Source organism: Thalassophryne amazonica, chromosome 9, assembly GCF_902500255.1.
Source record: "Thalassophryne amazonica chromosome 9, fThaAma1.1, whole genome shotgun sequence".
NCBI classification, from domain to species: domain Eukaryota; kingdom Metazoa; phylum Chordata; class Actinopteri; order Batrachoidiformes; family Batrachoididae; genus Thalassophryne; species Thalassophryne amazonica.
The window spans coordinates 117612032-117625873 of record NC_047111.1 but is presented as its reverse complement, the minus strand read 5'-3'; the positions used below and the strand labels follow the sequence as shown (position 1 = coordinate 117625873).

At 40.3% G+C, this 13842-nt stretch overlaps 1 protein-coding gene across 1 annotated transcript in view; it reads right to left on the bottom strand.

The window, feature by feature from the left end:
- Positions 1–2053: 2053 nt before the first annotated feature.
- The window catches only part of dgat2 (diacylglycerol O-acyltransferase 2), a 57117-nt gene continuing 45328 nt past the window's right edge, over positions 2054–13842 (bottom strand). Inside the window, 3 exon segments of the mRNA XM_034179023.1 lie at positions 2054–2667; positions 10142–10237; positions 10240–10343. Of these exon segments, the coding sequence (XP_034034914.1) occupies positions 2513–2667; positions 10142–10237; positions 10240–10343 (355 nt within the window). The 3' untranslated portion in view covers positions 2054–2512.

Sequence of the window (13842 nt, the reverse complement as noted above, 5' to 3'; positions counted from 1 at the left end):
CCTTCAAATAAGATTATTTTGCACCAAACCTCGCACATACAAAACAAGCATGGGTGTTTTGGGGAATCCTGGACTTACCATGCAACCCCATACCAGTACACTTTTTGAAAAACAACACAAACCAATAGCAACCTACTAAAAATATTACAATAAAACATTACAATCTCTTTCCTATGATCACCAATAAATGATTACAAAGAGACTTTGCGTACCTCAGACTCATCAAACATTATTTTCAACCAAAAAACTTTTCTACTCCAGTGCAAAACCTTTCAAACATGCTTGAAAAATACTTTTTTTTTTGGTAGACAAAGAGGCAACCAGACAACAGCTGACTTAGGAAAATCCTGTATCAAATATTTGTTTCTCTTGAGTTAAAAACCTTAAAATCAATCAACAAAACTAAACATTCATGGAGGAAAGTGCACCAGAATCATCTTCCTTCCTCTCTACAGAAGACACTTATACTTTATGGTATCATACAGTCACAGGCACATACGAATGCTGCGTTCAAGGTGCAAATCCACACCATAGAAGTCAATCGGCTTTCTTACAACGGAATGCATGTGGGGGTCATTACAGGTCTTTGGCTTTAAATAACCTCATGGCTCCCTACCCAGAAAAAAATAACAACAAAATGTAGCTTCCATTTTGCATTGGTTCTGTATTTTGTATAAAATAAGATCTTGAAGAGAATTAGAGTGCCTATTTTTTTTAAAGCGCTCACCCCCTTAGATTTTTACTACGTTCTGGCCTCAGTTTGTTTAAATGTCTTTTATGTTTGGAAGCGAAATTCAGGCTACATTTTCCAACTTTAAGGATATATTCCCTGTTTTATCTCCAGCAGGGGTTAAAAAAACCTGCATCCTGTTTTCTTTGATCCTGTAATCAGAAGAAAATGATTTAAGATCAAATGTCAAAGGAAGGATCAGGATCAAAGGTCAGCAATCAGGATCAAATGATATTTGACAGCAGGATCAAAGCAATAATCCTCTCACAATGAAAAAGAAAGAAAAGGAAAATGTCAGATGTAAACAAGGTACTATTGGACCATGTGGGAGGTACCGTTATTTGCTCTTTTAGTATTTTTTTCACGTTTTCTCTGTGTCACATGACCAAGAAGCTGTGACTGGTGAAGCACCAGGCAAACGTTGCTGTGACTACATTCTCTCCAAACACAGCTTGTGACACTTATAACTCCTTCACAGGTGTTGAAGATACGTGGTGGTCTGTAGATTAGATTGCAGGGGTATGAGCAGTGGATTGTTGGTTTGATTCTCGATCCAACAGGAGACTCCCTAAAATGCCCTTCAGCAACACTCATCAGCAACTTACTAATAGTGTGCCGGGGGTTGCCTTCATGCTCACATCTGTGTGTGAATGTGAGACATTATTGTAAAGCATTTTGAACATCTACATCTGATTTATACATAAATGCAGTCAATTTAGTTTGGTGGCTTCCCTCACTTGTCTCACTCGTGAACTGCCTCTTAGTCTCTGCAGATGACCTGCTCCAGACATACTTATGGTACTCTGTTGCTCAATTATTAATGTAACTTAGATCTAATATTTCACATTTCAGAAATAAATGTTCTTTTATCAATCTCCCGATTCATCTGAAACCAACTGGCTGTAAAAGTGATGACTTAGGTGTGTTATATTAAATGATGTGGGCATTTATGCAACTTTATTACAAGGCCAAAATATGGGCATCGGATATTGCAAAGACTTTGCGTCCGTCTGTCTGTCCTCAGCATAAGTCCAGTCCTGCTACTGCCAGGGTCTTCACATTCACAGGGAATATTTTTGGGACAAAGGCCTCAAACAAGTTCAGAGATGGCTAACCTTGACCTATTTTAAGAGGTCAACAGGTCACATTCTGTTTCCGATTTTATGCTCATACGGCCGAGGGTATTTTTGCATTGAGGTTCTTTGTTTTGTTTGATAATGTAGAGATTTGTTTTCATTTTGACATTAAAGAGTGTCATTGTGAAAATTATTTTATTTTTCATGGCAAAACACCAAAATGAAAAAAACAAAATAAAACAAGGGGGCGAATACTTTTGTAGGTATTAAGGATAATAAAAGCATTAGAGAAAGATCCTTGACACGTCTCAAGTCCTGTATGTTACATCACACCGCCATCTTGTGGCTGTATCCCCTTGCAGTAGGGGATACAGCCACGAGATGGAAAATAACAATAGGAAAACAAAAAAGGACACACATCTGGTTTTGGTATTCAGTTTATGCTGCCCATGCAGTCAAATCTATTTAACCTGAGAATAGGGACCAAGACTGTTCTCAGACCACTTCTTCAAATCTGCCAAATCCTGGTGAGTAGTAACACTTGTGTCAGATGATACAGAATCGTTAGTATTCATGTAGAATCCGCAGTCCAGAGATAAGCCACACCAAGGCTGGATGGAGAGGGTAAAACAGCGACAGGAAGGCCACGTTCAGGATGCTGCCTGAGTGTTCACCTCCAGAGGGTTCCATGTGAAGTCACCTTCTTTCACTGGATGTACAGGACATCAGTCTCTTTCATGCCAAAACATGTCTTGTACTTGTCAAAAAGGCACTGGAGAGACCTGATATACATCCCATGATATGTATCCACCACATCATCAGTAGGGTCCTCAATTTGTGGCACTGTGATTGGTTCTCCAACTATAACAGAAGAAATTAAAAAATCAATAAATAAAAAAAATTCAGTAACTCAAATATTTAGAAGATTCTGCTGTTGGTCTGTTCAGCTCAATTCATTTATACGGTGCCAAATCATAACATAAGTCACCTCAAGGTGTTATGCACAAGTACTGCGTGGTGGTAAGGGAAAAACTTCATCAGCATTTTTTGATTATAGGAAGAACCTCAAGCAGCCCAGACTCAGTCAGCACAGTGGTCATCTGCTATGTTTGTCTCTAATTCAATTTTATTATTTTTCTATGTACAATATGTAGGAGATGCAGCCTAATGGCCTGGTCACTCGGCACACGGAGCACGGCATTAGCTGAACAAAGGAAACAAGGTCCAAAATTACAAATCATCAAGAAAAAGTGGACAAATGAGCCTGGACTTCTCCTGGTATCTCCCAGAGGTGGGCGATACCAGGAATTTTGGTTATTTGGATCCGATACCAAGTAAATACAGGCCCAGTATCGCCAATATCGATACCGATACTTTTTCATATTTAAGCTTCATAGATCCAAAGGATCCAAAAGACCTAGGATAGAAATTCACCAAACATTGTACGTGACAACAAAATACTTATGTACTAAATACTTATATACTTATTAGCTGAACAAAGGAAACAAGGTCCAAAATTACAAATCGTCAAGAAAAAGTGGACAAATGAGCCTGGACTTCTCCCATCACCGAAACAAAACAGATACTAACAAAAGAAAAACAAAGCAAACAGAGACCTTGACACTTTTAAACAAAATCAAAACGAAGCGCCAGCATGTGATCATTTCTGCAGCGAGTCTGTGCTGTCCACAGCCACCTGCAGCAGCGTTGTCTTGACAACGTGTGTGCGCACACACACGTCTAGCCAGAGACGTTGAGAGGCTAGAGAGAGAGAGAGAGAGCGAGAGAGAGAGAGAGAGGGAGAGAGAGAGGGTGGAGGTTGACAAAGTTGGACGACAATCAAACGGAAAGCTGACAGTACAGGAACTACGCAAACGATGAGGAACCATCAAGACAGAAAGCAAAATGGAATACTGATGAATTGAGGTTGTCGTCAGGATTTGTTCACATTTTTCAACAGTTTGAAAATTCTGACGAAGTGCCAGCAACAGAAACGAACCTGGACGACGGTTAAACGATGTGTCCGAAAGTCAACATAAGTCCAGATTTGGCTTCGGTGTCCTTCATTAGTGCCGTGTGACCAGGGCTTAAAAGACAGTGGAGACTGTAAGGTGGTGGCAGGGGACAGCATAGCTAGACAGCATTGGATAGTGGTTTGTAGGTTGACTTTGGAGGTGAAGAAGAGGAAAACTGTGAGAGCTGACCCAAGGGTCACATGGTGGAAGATGAAGGAGGAAGACTGTCCTGTGAAGTTCACAGAGGTGAGACACACACTCGATGGAGGCAAACTGATTTGGGACAGCTTAAAACCCACAGCAGATGTGGTGAAGGACGGTACTGTGTGTGACATCTGGAAAGAGGAAGGAAGACAAGGAGACTTGGTGGTGGAATGAAGCTGTTCAAGTAAGCATAAAGAGAAAAAAGAAAGAAACAAGATGAAAGTAGACAAGAGTACAAGGACATATGGCCTTAAAAGAGATGTAACAAAGGCTGAGGAAAGGGCATATAGCAAGCTTTACATAAAATAGGACATTAAGGAAGGAGAAAAGGACTTGTACCAATTGGGCAGACACAGGGACTAAGCTAATGACATTGTGATGTGTAGTGAGAGTAGAGAGCAGGTTGAGACTAGCCTGGAGAGGTGGTGATACGCTCTGGAGAGAAGGGGAATGAAAGTCAGTAGGAGCAAGACAAGAGTGTGTGAATGAGATGGAGGTTGCAAAGAATAGAAGTGGTGAAGGTAAATTAGTTTAAATACTTGGTGTCAACTATCCAAAGTAATGGAGAGTGTGGGAGAGAGGTGAAAAGGAGAGTGCAGAGGCAGGGTGGAGTGGGTGGAGAAAGGTGGCAGGAATGATTTGTGATAAAAGGGTATTTGCAAGAGTGAAAGGGAATGTTTGCAATAACCTTAGTGAGACCAGCTATGTTGCACATCTTAGGGCGCTGTCCCACTGGCGTTTAGGAGGATTTGCGTATGGATTGCACACAAAATTGGCCCATATTCGCCAAACATCCGCAATATCCGTGTAACATGCCTGTATGAGTCATCCGAACACATCTGTGATCATCTGCAGAGGCACGCATGTCCGCAGCCAGGATTTTTGAGCTGTTCAAAAATCTGGATGCAGGTGACATCCGCCTTACATACTCCATATATACTCAATTCATACACAATACATACTCACTCTATGCGCTGTATATCTGCCATTAATCACTGATATCCGCAACAGACGGGGATTTGCGGCTTGGCAGCAGACCGGGACAGTGTGTAAAACAGATATATATCATGCCCATCATGTCCACATCACAAACTAAAATATGTTGTAGCGACTGCATACAAACTGGCCACGAATAAAGCGTTTTTATTACATCTGCTTCGCAGCTGATTTGTGGACCAATCTGTGAATGCATAACAAACACGTCACGTAACACCAAAGTACTATATGTGGCAGAAAGTGACCTACCTGCCAGTCAGTGCCGGTCCGGCTGGTAGATCCACAAAGACGTAGCTGCGCAATCCAGGACTTTTATTTAACACCAAAAAAAAACACCGTCTCACACCCCGAGCGGCTTTCCCCTCCCGCTCCCCAAACTCATGAACAGTTAACCCTCACATGACAACACTGTGATCAACTTGTCCAAGTCCAGCACTTGCTCCAGAAGCTGTATTGTGGTGTGAATATTGATGCTGACGGCCCAGGTGCGCTTATTTTATGACCGCAATGCAGATGCCGTGCATGCGCACACCTGTGCGCGATTGCATTCATAATACACCCGTAATACTGAGGTGATAATCTCAAGGTGTGCGGATCAGTTTCCTCACTACATGTGTTATATAACCGTGATTGTTCATCATATATTTGCTATATACACTCAACAACAAATCTAACGCAACCAAAGGGTAGGTAGAGAGAAGGATACTGAGGATGGAGGCACCAGGCAGGAGGAGGAAGAGGGAGGCAAAAGAGGAGGTGTATGGATGTAGTGAGGGAGGACATGCAGGTGGTTGGCATGATAGTGGAAGTTGCAAAGGACAGGCTGAGGTGAAGATAGATGATCTGCTGTGGCGACAGCTAACAGAAAGAAGAAGCTAACTGGCCTAGGTCCATCCAGGACTCAGCGTGGTTCTGTGGTGCAGCATGGCATCGAAGCATGCTCCTACAGTGGACTTGTTAATAACTTCATTTTTTTTCCTTCTGCTTGCAATGACTTGGTAGTGAAGTTCACTTCCTGTTTTTTTTTCTGCACATCTTTGAATGGCAGAAAGAAATTAACCAGATGTAACCAGTTTTTCATGGACAGGCTAACATATCAAACGAAATAATATTGGAAATAGTTAGCTAGCTCCAGTCAGGCTAAGCTATGTGAGAAGCATAGCCTAGCTTGTAACTGCGACATCACCAACGTACAGTAAAATATAATCTGTGTCAATAGACACTTTTATAATCAATCAATCAATCAATTTTTTTTATTATAGCGCCAAATCACAACAAACAGTTGCCCCAAGGCGCTTTATATTGTAAGGCAAGGCCATACAATAATTATGTAAAACCCCAACGGTCAAAACGACCCCCTGTGAGCAAGCCACTTGGCTACAGTGGGAAGGAAAAACTCCCTTTTAACAGGAAGAAACCTCCAGCAGAACCAGGATCAGGGAGGGGCAGTCTTCTGCTGGGGACTGGTTGGGGCTGAGGGAGAGAACCAGGAAAAGACATGCTGTGGAGGGGAGCAGAGATCAATCACTAATGATTAAATGCAGAGTGGTGCATACAGAGCAAAAAGAGAAAGAAACAGTGCATCATGGGAACCCCCCAGCAGTCTACGTCTATAGCAGCATAACTAAGGGATGGTTCAGGGTCACCTGATCCAGCCCTAACTATAAGCTTTAGCAAAAAGGAAAGTTTTAAGCCTAATCTTAAAAGTAGAGAGGGTGTCTGTCTCCCTGATCTGAATTGGGAGTGGTTCCACAGGAGAGGAGCCTGAAAGCTGAAGGCTCTGCCTCCCATTCTACTCTTACAAACCCTAGGAACTACAAGTAAGCTGCAGTCTGAGAGCGAAGCGCTCTATGGGGTGATATGGTACTATGAGGTCCCTAAGCTAAGATGGGACCTGATTATTCAAAACCTTATAAGTAAGAAGAAGAATTTTAAATTCTATCTAGAATTAACAGGAAGCCAATGAAGAGAGGCCAATATGGGTGAGATATGCTCTCTCCTTCTAGTCCCGTCAGTACTCTAGCTGCAGCATTTTGAATTAACTGACGGCTTCTTTTTAGGGAACTTTTAGGACAACCTGATAATAATGAATTACAATAGTCCAGCCTAGAGGAAATAAATGCATGAATTAGTTTTTCAGCATCACTCTGAGACAAGACCTTTTGATTTAGAGATATTGCGTAAATGCAAAAAGCAGTCCTAATATTTGTTTAATATGCGCTTTGAATGACATATCCTGATCAAAAAATGACTCCAAGATTTTCTCCACAGTATTACTAGAGGTCAGGGTAATGCCATCACAGTAAGGATCTGGTTAGACACCATTGTTTCTACGATTGTGGGGCCAAGTACAATAACTTCAGTTTTATCTGAGTTTAAAAAGCAGGAATTAGGGTCATCCATGTCTTTATGTCTGTAAGACAATCCTGCAGTTTAGCTAATGGTGTGTGTCCTCTGGCTTCATGGATAGATACAGCTGGGCATCATCTGCGTAACAATGAAAATTTAAGCAATACCGTCTACTAATTACTGCCTAAGGGAAGCATGTATAAAGTGAAATAAAATTGGTCCTAGCACAGAACCTGTGTGGAACTCCACTAATTAACTCTTAGTCTGTGAAGAAGATTCCCCATTTACATGAACAAATTGTAATCTATTAGACAAATATGATTCAAACCACCACAGCGCAGGCCTTTAATACCTATGGCATGCTTCAATCTCTGTAATAAAATTTATGGTCAACAGTATCAAAGCAGCACTGAGGCTAACAGAACAAGCACAGAGATGAGTCCCACTGTCCGAGGCCATAAGAAGATCATTTGTAACCTTCACTAATGCTGTTTCTGTACTATGATGAATTCTAAACACTGACTGAAACTCTTCAAATAGACCCATTCCTCTGCCAGATGATCAGTTAGCTGTTTTACAATCACCCTTTCAAGATTTTTGCGAGAAAGGAAGGTTGGAGATGGCCTATAATTAGCTAAGATAGCTGGGTCAAGTGAGGCTTTTTAAGTAATGGTTTAATTACTGCCACCTTAAAGCCTGTGGTTCCATAGCCAACTAACAAAGATAGATTGATCATATTTAAGATCGAAGCATTATAATAATGGTTAGGGCTTCCTTGAGCAGCCTGGTAGGAATGGGGTCTAAAAACATGTTGATGGTTTGGATGAAGTAACTAATGAAAATAACTCAGACAGAACAATCGGAGAGAAAGAGTCTAACCAAATACCGACATCCCTGAAAGCAGCCAAAGATAACGATATGTCTTTGGGATGGTTATGAGTAATTTTTTTCTCTAATAGTTAAAATTTTGTTAGCAAAGAAAGTCATGAAGTCATTACTAGTTAAAGTTAAAGGAATACGCAGCTCAATAGAGCTCTGATCTTTGTCAGCCTGGCTACCAGTGCTGAAAAGAACCCTGGGGTTGTTCTTATTTTCTTCAATTAGTGATGAGTCGAAAGATGTCCTAGCTTTACGGAGGGCTTTTTTATAGAGCAACAGACTCTTTTTCTAGGCTAAGTGAAGATCTTCTAAATTAGTGAGACGCCAGCCATTTCCTCTCCAACTTACGGGTTATCTGCTTTAAGCTACGAGTTTGTGAGTTATACCACGGAGTCAGGCACTTTCTGATTTAAAGCTCTCTTTTTAGAGGAGCCTACAGCATCCAAAGTTGTCTTCAATGAGGATGTAAAACTATTGACGAGATACTCTATCTCACTTACAGAGTTTAGGTAGCTACTCTGCACTGTGTTGGTATTATGGCATTAGAGAACATAACGAAGGAATCATATCCTTAAACCTAGTTACAGCGCTTTCTGAAAGACTTCTAGTGTAATGAAACTTATTCCCCACTGCTGGGTAGTCCATCAGAGTAAATGTAAATGTTATTAAGAAATGATCAGACAGAAGGGAGTTTTCAGGAATACTGTTAAGTCTTCTATTTCCATACCATAAGTCAGAACAAGATCTAAGATATGATTAAAGTGGGGGTGGACTCATTTACATTTTGAGCAAAGCCAATAGAGTCTAATAATAGACTTAAATGCAGTGTGAGGCTGTCATCTCAGCATCTGTGTGGATGTTAAAATCGCCCACTATAATATCTTATCTGAGCTAAGCACTAAGTCAGACAAAAGGTCTGAAAATTCACAGAGAAACTCACAGTAACGACCAGGTGGACGATAGATAATAACAAATAAAACTGTTTTTTGGGACTTCCAATTTGGATGGACAAGACTAAGAGACAAGCTTTCAAATGAATTAAAGCTCTGTCTGGGTTTTTGATTAATTAATAAGCTGGAATGGAAGATTGCTGCTAATCCACCGCCCCAGCCCGTGCTACGAGCATTCTGACAGTTAGTGTGACTCGGGGGTGTTGACTCATTTAAACTAACATATTCATCCTGCTGTAACCAGGTTTCTGTTAGGCAGAATAAATCAATATGTTGATCAATTATTATATCATTTACCAACAGGGACTTAGAAGAGAGAGACCTAATGTTTAATAGACCACATTTAACTGTTTTAGTCTGTGGTGCAGTTGAAGGTGCTATATTATTTTTCTTTTTGAATTTTATGCTTAAATAGATTTTTGCTGGTTATTGGTAGTCTGGGAGCAGGCACTCGTCTCTACGGGGATGGGGTAATGAGGGGATGGCAGGGGGAGAGAAGCTGCAGAGAGGTGTGTAAGACTACAACTCTGCTTCCTGGTCCCAACCCTGGATAGTCACGGTTTGGAGGATTTAAGAAAATTGGCCAGATTTCTAGAAATGAGAGCTGCTCCATCCAAAGTGGGATGGATGCCGTCTCTCCTAACAAGACCAGGTTTTCCCCAGAAGCTTTGCCAATTATCTATGAACACTATCTATCTTATAACACCAGAATTATGCATGTTATGTCACATGGTTTTGCATAGAACATTATGAACTGACATTTCATTTGGTTCCAACCAGTTTGGCAAAGAACATTTTAAGGTGAAACCCAAAAGCTGAAACATTAAAATGCTAATTCGGCTTCAAACATGCTAATATTACAAATTCACAGTTGGGGGGGGGGCTCTGCTGTTGTCCACACTGACTCATACACTGAAACTTGACATTAACGGATAAACTTACCAATGGTGGTGATCGGGTTGCAATAAGGCACGATGCCCCATGAGTTCGTAAAAAAGAGGCCACATCCATGAAAAAGGCATGGGGCAAATCCAAGAGCTTCTGCAGCCTCTTTTGGAGTGCTCTCCAGCAGCTCCCCTCCACAAACATCACCTGCTTGTAAGCATCATTCTCCCCAAAGGAGTACACGGGAACCAGGTCGGCCCTGAGGGAGCAGAGAGGAGCCGGCTCAGAAAGTGTCCCCGCCACACAAACATGATGAAACAAAACACCTGAAAGAGGAATATAAGGAAATTAAAATAATGGGGCTTATGAAAATCTAGTCTCTTGGTACACGGTGGCTTAGTGGCTGAGGAACGCCAGAATTCACTGGGAAAAAATCAGAGACTCTGCCACTGTGACACAAAGCACTCGCAGTACCTAGCTATGATACCCAGTAACAATGTTGGGGATCCTGCAAATTTTTCATGATGTCCCAGAAAACCAAACAACACTTTGTGAAAATCGACATCAGCTGCAAAGAAGCACTGCCAATACTCAGTGAATACTCGCAAAGCTAGGATACGGTCGATGTTTGACTTCTTGAGTGTGAACAAATTAAAGTGTTTAATAAGAAATTATTTCTGTTCCTGTTACTTTAAATAGAAGGAGCTGCTGGTTGTTACGATCCCTCAGCTGTGATATATGTCATACGAGTCTAAAATGAGCCATTTAGGCAAGAATTTTGCTTATTGAAGGGGAGTTGCTGAAAGAACCAGACAAAAATAACTAAATAAAAATCCCAATCATATTTAGTAGTATAAATAAATTTATTTAAAAAACAGTTTTGTACAGTATGACTTATGTAATCATTGGTAATAAATGAAAAATGTTAAAGTTTCCAGGTATAAAAGCATATTTGTTTGTGTGTTTACCATATTCAGATTTTTAATAAAGGTCAGTTGGGTCAAATATTTGTCTTCTTGACTGTGAAGAAAAACAAATTCCACCACAGACCAACAACTACATGCTACATTTTTAGGAATAGTTATTATTTCTTTAGTTTCCAAGTCAGCATTTTTGGACTTTTAAAAAACTGTAGAAATTTTTTCTTCTTTCTACCACAAAGTTACTGATTTGCATTATTACAACTAGTGCAGTGCCTGTAGGAAGTTTGTATTCCTTTAGAAAATCGGGAGCTTAAATAGATTTCTGATGGATGGTCATATGAGGTAGAGGTGGGCGATACCAGGAATTTTAGAATTTTGGATCTGATACCAAGTAAATACAGGCCCAGTATCGCCAATATCGATACCGATACTTTTTCATATTTAAGCTTCATAGATCCAAAGGATCCAAAAGACCTACGATAGAAATTCACCAAACATTGTACATGACAACAAAATACTTTATTATCACAATCAACATTTTTGTTTAAAAAAAAAATCACTCAACACAACTTAAAACAAAATCCTGAGGTAGAGGGCTGACAAACCACAATACAACAAAATTGGCTGGCGCCGCTGAGCCATGTGATGGCGCAACAATAAAAGACCAGAGGGGGGGAGGGTGCGCTGCTCCGTGTTGTGTGACACAGCGCTGCTCTTACAGACAGAGAGTAGACTTTGATGAATCTGCGTGCGCAGCAGTCAGCGCATGTGGGAGAGAAAAAAGCTTGAGTATCGATCTTTTTACATGAGGATCGTTCAATATCAATACCAGTATTGGTATTGATATTAGGATCGATCTGCCCACCTCTAATATGAGGCTGTGTTTGAAGGTGGAATGTACAAAGAGGTGTACTTATGTTATATTATATTATTATTTGAAAATAGTATTTCATACTGTTTTAAAAATCAGTTTTATTATCAATTATATGAAAAGGAGAGTCAGACAAAATTAAACATTTAGAATATCTGAAACAGCAAATCAGTATCCCACCTCCTGAGCACAGTTTATTTAAACCTATATACTTAATGTAACGTTGTATAAATAGTGGGACATTTATTGGTGGTAGCAAAAAGCAGATTTTAGCTAACGTTTCCTCAGTGTTGTCAAGGTAAACTCAGTCGCAAGGAACACTGACAGCATGCCTTTCACAGTAAGAGCATTTACTAGGATGCTGGCATTAAATGTTTCGTTGTGAAATGGTGTGAGCAACATGAACTATGTGATGTTGTTTACCTTTGCTACCAGTAACAGTGAGTCACACCATCCTGGAAGTATGAATGTTACAATGTTAATTAAAATTAATCCCCAAAATTTTCATAATAAGGGATGCACATCATATCCGAAAGCTAAGGTTGATCTGACAAACAGAGATATGTGAACCACACACACACACAACACCACACACACCATGCTTCTTGCTTTATAGATAATCCATCAGATACATTCAGCTGAAAAGGTCTTTTGTGATCAGTTTTTAATTATAAATTAATAATAAAAAAAAAAAAACAGCTCCAGAGTATTGCTTTTAACTCCTGAAAAGGATTAGCTGTTTAAAACAGCCGTAAAATATACAGAAAGTGGACACAATGTGAATGCAGTTTATGGTTCTGTATTCAGGTAGAACATATTATAAACACATTATCATATTTCTGCATCAATGTGTTTTTTTTATATAATGGCTGAGTGGATCCTTGTGATTTGATTGGTGCTTTGTATGTCACATGACATGGATTAATTCATCCCATTTGTGTTGCATTGCATTCAGAGTGCGGCTTGGTTCCATTTAGAGTGCAAATTTGGTTCCATACGTTTGGTACCATTGCACTCTGATGTGCACGCGCACATGCACGGCCTCGTGCACACACGCACAAGTGATCACGCATACACACGTATGCATGATCACGTCCTCATGCACACGCACGTGTGAGCATACTCGTGCACGTGTGCACATGCTTGTGCATGAGTACATGCGCGCCCACGCATGCTTGTGCGTGCGCATGCACACACAAAACCAATCCACTGTGCTGCCTGTATGGGGTTAAAATTGTCTCATTAATATTTGTAAATGCACACAGGGTGATCTACAAATAACCATTGATTTGCAAATGTGTTCAGATATCCACAAATGCAAATTTCATATTTGTAACTTGTAAATTGGTCTTTGCAAATTCAATTTCAATTTTCAATTTATTAATTTATATAGCGCCAACTCACGACAAAGTCGCCCCAAGGCGCTTCACATAATTCACAACAACACAAATTAATGTAAAATCAAAATTAAAAGCAAGAAAAGCACAGTAAAAAGATAAAACACAGTAGAATAAAAAGAAATTACAAAGCAAACACAAACAGATTAAAAAATTAATGATAAGACAGTCTAAAAAAATGGGTCTTCAGTCTTGATTTAAAAATCTCCACCGTGTCAGACTGCCGAATAACAGCAGGTAGATCGTTCCAAAGAGTCGGACCACGATGGGAGAAGGCTCTATACCCCACAGACTTCTTGTTCATCCTCGGAACACACAGAAGCCCTGTGAACGCAAGGGCCTCGCAGGTATGTAGGGCTTAACCAAGTCCGCCAGGTAGGAAGGTGCCAATCCATGAACAATTTTATAAACCAACAATAAAACTTTAAAATCTGATCTGGCAGAAACCGGTAGCCAATGAAGGGATGCCAGAATGGGAGTGATGTAGTCAAACCTTCTACTTTGTGTCAAAAGTCTGACAGCAGCATTCTGTACCAACTGAAGTCCTCGAATGCTAGACTGCGGCAG